Source organism: Mangifera indica, chromosome 9 (genome assembly GCF_011075055.1).
Source record: "Mangifera indica cultivar Alphonso chromosome 9, CATAS_Mindica_2.1, whole genome shotgun sequence".
Lineage (NCBI taxonomy): Eukaryota > Viridiplantae > Streptophyta > Magnoliopsida > Sapindales > Anacardiaceae > Mangifera > Mangifera indica.
The window spans coordinates 5,990,481-5,994,194 of NC_058145.1; the positions used below are offsets into that span (position 1 = coordinate 5,990,481).

The 3,714-nt window shown below is 37.3% G+C and overlaps 1 protein-coding gene across 1 annotated transcript; it reads left to right on the top strand.

Annotated features, from left to right (window-relative positions):
• The first annotated feature begins 468 nt into the window (after window positions 1-468).
• On the top strand, window positions 469-1,857 carry LOC123225703. The gene is made up of 2 exons (XM_044649813.1): window positions 469-1,060; window positions 1,232-1,857. Exons 1-2 carry the CDS (start codon window positions 469-471, stop codon window positions 1,855-1,857), a joined length of 1,218 nt encoding a protein of 405 aa, XP_044505748.1.
• Window positions 1,858-3,714: the final 1,857 nt, after the last annotated feature.

Below are 3,714 nucleotides of genomic sequence, written 5' to 3' on the forward strand. Positions count from 1 at the left end.
CAAGTGGAGAAAAATCTTACAAATGATGAAGATTCAGATCATGACCATTGTGAATCTAAAAAAATTAACCATTTTGAAGGCAAAATCAAGGTTGATGAGGTGGATTTCAAAAGGGAGAAGGGCAACATTCTAAACAAATCTCAGAGGAGGAGGTTGGTGAAACAAAGGCGGAACTCATCCCCCCATTGATTCTCCAAAATGACCAATTTAGCATGTTGGAACATTAAGGGCCTAAACATTCCTATCAAGCAAAAGGAGGTTAGTAAGTTCATTTTGCAAAATAAGATTGATGTTATGGCTATTCTTGAAACAAAAGTGTGTAGTACTAATGTTAATAGAGTATGCTCTAGTATTTGGGAAGGTTGGGAACATTTTAGTAATGTGAGGGATGGCTCTATAGGTAGAATATGGATTAGATGGAATAAAGCTACTATTAGACTCAATATTATTACGGATGATGCCTAATACATGCATTGTGAAGTGAGGCTTGTAAAGGAAAATACTAGTATTGGCTTGACAATAGTCTATGGCAGCAATAATCCCATGGAGAGGAAGTTTCTTTGGCGTAACCTCATAAATAAATCCCATATGATGCAAAACTTCCCATGGATTATATTGGGAGATTTTAATACTATTAGAGATCCTCAAGAAAAGGTTGGTGGCGCAACTTGGGGTAATTACTACTGCGAAGACCTTAGAAATTGTATTAGGGAGGCTGAATTGGATGACTTAAGGTTCATGGGTCATCTCCTAATGTGGAGCAATTATAGTGAAGGCAAAAGGAGGATAACATGTAAACTAGATAGGGCACTTATTAATGATTCTTGGAAGGATGCATTCCTTAATGCTATGACTTATTTCCTCAACCCTTCTATATCTGATCACTCTCTTTGCATGGTAAGAATGGGAACCATAGAAGATTGTAGGAAAATACCTTTTAAATTCTTTAATTTGTGGACACACCATGAAAACTTCCTCAGCATTGTTGCTGAAGTTTGGAGCCATGAAGTTCAAGGCAACCCCATGTTCAATGTGATAAGCAAACTTAAAAAGCTAAAAGGTGAGTTAAAGAAGTTAAATAAAGAGTCTTTTGGCCACATTTTTGAAAGAGTTTTAGAAGCTAGGAGGCAACTTGAAAACATCTAAGAGCTTCTCTGGATAAACCCCTTGGATGAGGAACTTGCTCGTAAGGAGAAAATCAATTTGGAAACCTATAGATCCCTTTCTTTAGTTGAAGAATCTTTGGCTAGACAAAAATCTAAAGTTTATTGGCTAAAGAAAGGTGATCAAAATACAAAGTTCTTCTTCAAAAGTATCAAAGGTAGAAGAAATAGGAACTCTATCTATAGGATCCAAAGGGAGGATGGATCTTTTGTTCACAACATGGAGGAGGTCAAGGAGGAGTTTATGGAACGTTTCAAATCTGTCCTCAATGGAGATGAGTATTCAAATGTGAATCTTAACAAGCTCAAAAAGCTAGTCAAATTCTGGCTTGGTAGTGAGGAAAATGATATACTTATAAAAGAAAATTCAGTGGAAGAGATTAAAGAAACCATTTTTGCCATGGACAATAACAAGGCTCCGGGTCTGGATGGATATGGTGCATGCTTCTTCAAGGCAGGTTGGAACATAATTGGTGATGATGTTATAAAGGCCATCAAACATTTCTTCAAAACGGGCCATCTCTTAAAAGAGGTTAATTGCACTATTCTTGCTTTTGTTCCTAAAATTACTAACCCTTTTCTTTGTAAGGATTTTAGACTTATAGCTTGTTGCAATACTTTGTACAAATGCATCACCAAAATCATGGCAAACCGCCTCAAAGCCATTCTTCTGCAGTTCATCAACAAAGCTTAAGGTGTCTTTGTGGGAGGCCATTGCATTGGTGAAAATATTCTTTTATGCCAAGAACTTATGCATAGCTACCAAAAGGACACTCAAGACAAGAAATTTTCCATAAAGATAAATATCATAAAAGCATATGACTCCTTAAATTGGGACTTCTTGCTTGCTGTCCTTGATACCATTAATATGCCGCAAAAGTTCATTAGTTGGATAAAGACTTGCATCACAAGTCCTATGTTCTCGGTGGGCCTAAATGGTGAACTTGTTGGCTTCTTCAAAAGTAATAAGGGGCTGAGGCAAGGGGATCCACTCTCCCCTCACCTTTTTGTTATTGGCATAAAGGTGCTTTCTTGCATGCTTAGTGAACTAAAGGAGAATGCTCGTTTTAGCCATCATTGGAAGTGTAAGAAAAATAACATTACAGACTTATATTTTGCCAATGACCTCATGATGTTTTGAAGGGCGGATCCAGATTCCATATCTCTAATGAAGGAGACATTAGATTGCTTCCATTCATGGCCTGGACTTAGAACAAATCTGACCAAAAGCAACCTTTATCTTTCGGGGGTCAATAATTCTGAAGCAGAACACCTGAAATCAATACTCGACATTGATTTTGGCACACTTCCTTTTAAGTACCTTGATGTACCTATGATATCCTCCAAACTAAAAGTTGATGATTGCAAACCCCTCATTGACAAGATTGTGGCTAGAATCTCATCTTGGGAAAGTAAATTCCTTTCTTATGCTGGAAGACTTGTTCTCATCAAGGCTATTCTTTTTAGCATCCAAGTATATTGGTCTTTAACCTTTATTCTCCCCGTAAAAGTACACAAGGTAATTGATGGCTACCTTAGGAATTTCCTTTGGAGTGGAGACATAACATGTAGTAAGAAGGCAAAGGTTACTTGGGATGGAATTTGTTTTCCGAAAGAGGAAGAGGGATTAGGTATTATGAAAAGCAAATCTTAGAACAAGGCTACTATGATGAAGCATATATGGAAACTCCTTCAAAAAGTTGGTACCTCTTTATCGGCTGATTGGATCAATGATAATCGACTTAGAAACAAAAGTTTTTGGGAGGTTAAGCCAAATAGCAATAGTTCTTAGGTATGGAAGAAATTGCTTTTGCTTAGGGGAAGCATAAAAGATAAAATCCAAAAAATTATGGGAAATGGGCAGAATACTCATCTTTGGCATGACAATTGGCATCCTTTAGGACCCCTTATTGACAAATATGGTCCTAAGGTGGTATATGACTCGAGGCTACCGTTGTATTCCAAGGTAAAGGAGGTGATTGTGGAAGGTGCATGGAAATGGTCATTGGCGAATTCTATAGCCCTTATGGAAATCAAAAATACCATAATTCCAACCCCTTTAAATGGTGAAGATATCCTATGGTGGAAACCAAGTGCCAATAGTCAATTCTCTATCAAGTCGACTTGGAAATAAGAGAGACTAAAGCAAAAGTTCTGTGGTACAATATCATTTGGTTCAAAAGACACTACCCTAGGCACTCCTTCATTGCATGGACAGATATTAAGGGTGGTATGAAAATAAAGGATAAGCTTCATAACCTCGACATCATTCCAAACAATGTGTGTGGTCTTTGCAATTTGGCTCTAGAAAGCATGGACCACATATTCTTTCAATGCTCCTATTCTGCCTTCATTTGGAATTATATTGTCGATCTATGCATTTTGGATAATCCACAACAACAATGGGGCTCTCTTATACCTTATTATGCAAACAAATAGAAAGGGGATACTCTACTCCACATCATTTGCAAACTAAGTTTTGGGGCCACTATATACCACATTTGGTGTAAATGAAACAATATTCTCTTTGGAAGAAATAAATCTTCACGAG

Bases quoted from the DNA above. Each gene is read 5' to 3' on its own strand.
- LOC123225703 (XM_044649813.1), top strand. From the start codon at position 469: ATGCATTGTGAAGTGAGGCTTGTAAAGGAAAATACTAGTATTGGCTTG. The intron at 1,061-1,231 runs GTGAGTTAAAGA...CCCTTTCTTTAG, and splicing joins CAAACTTAAAAAGCTAAAAG to TTGAAGAATCTTTGGCTAGA.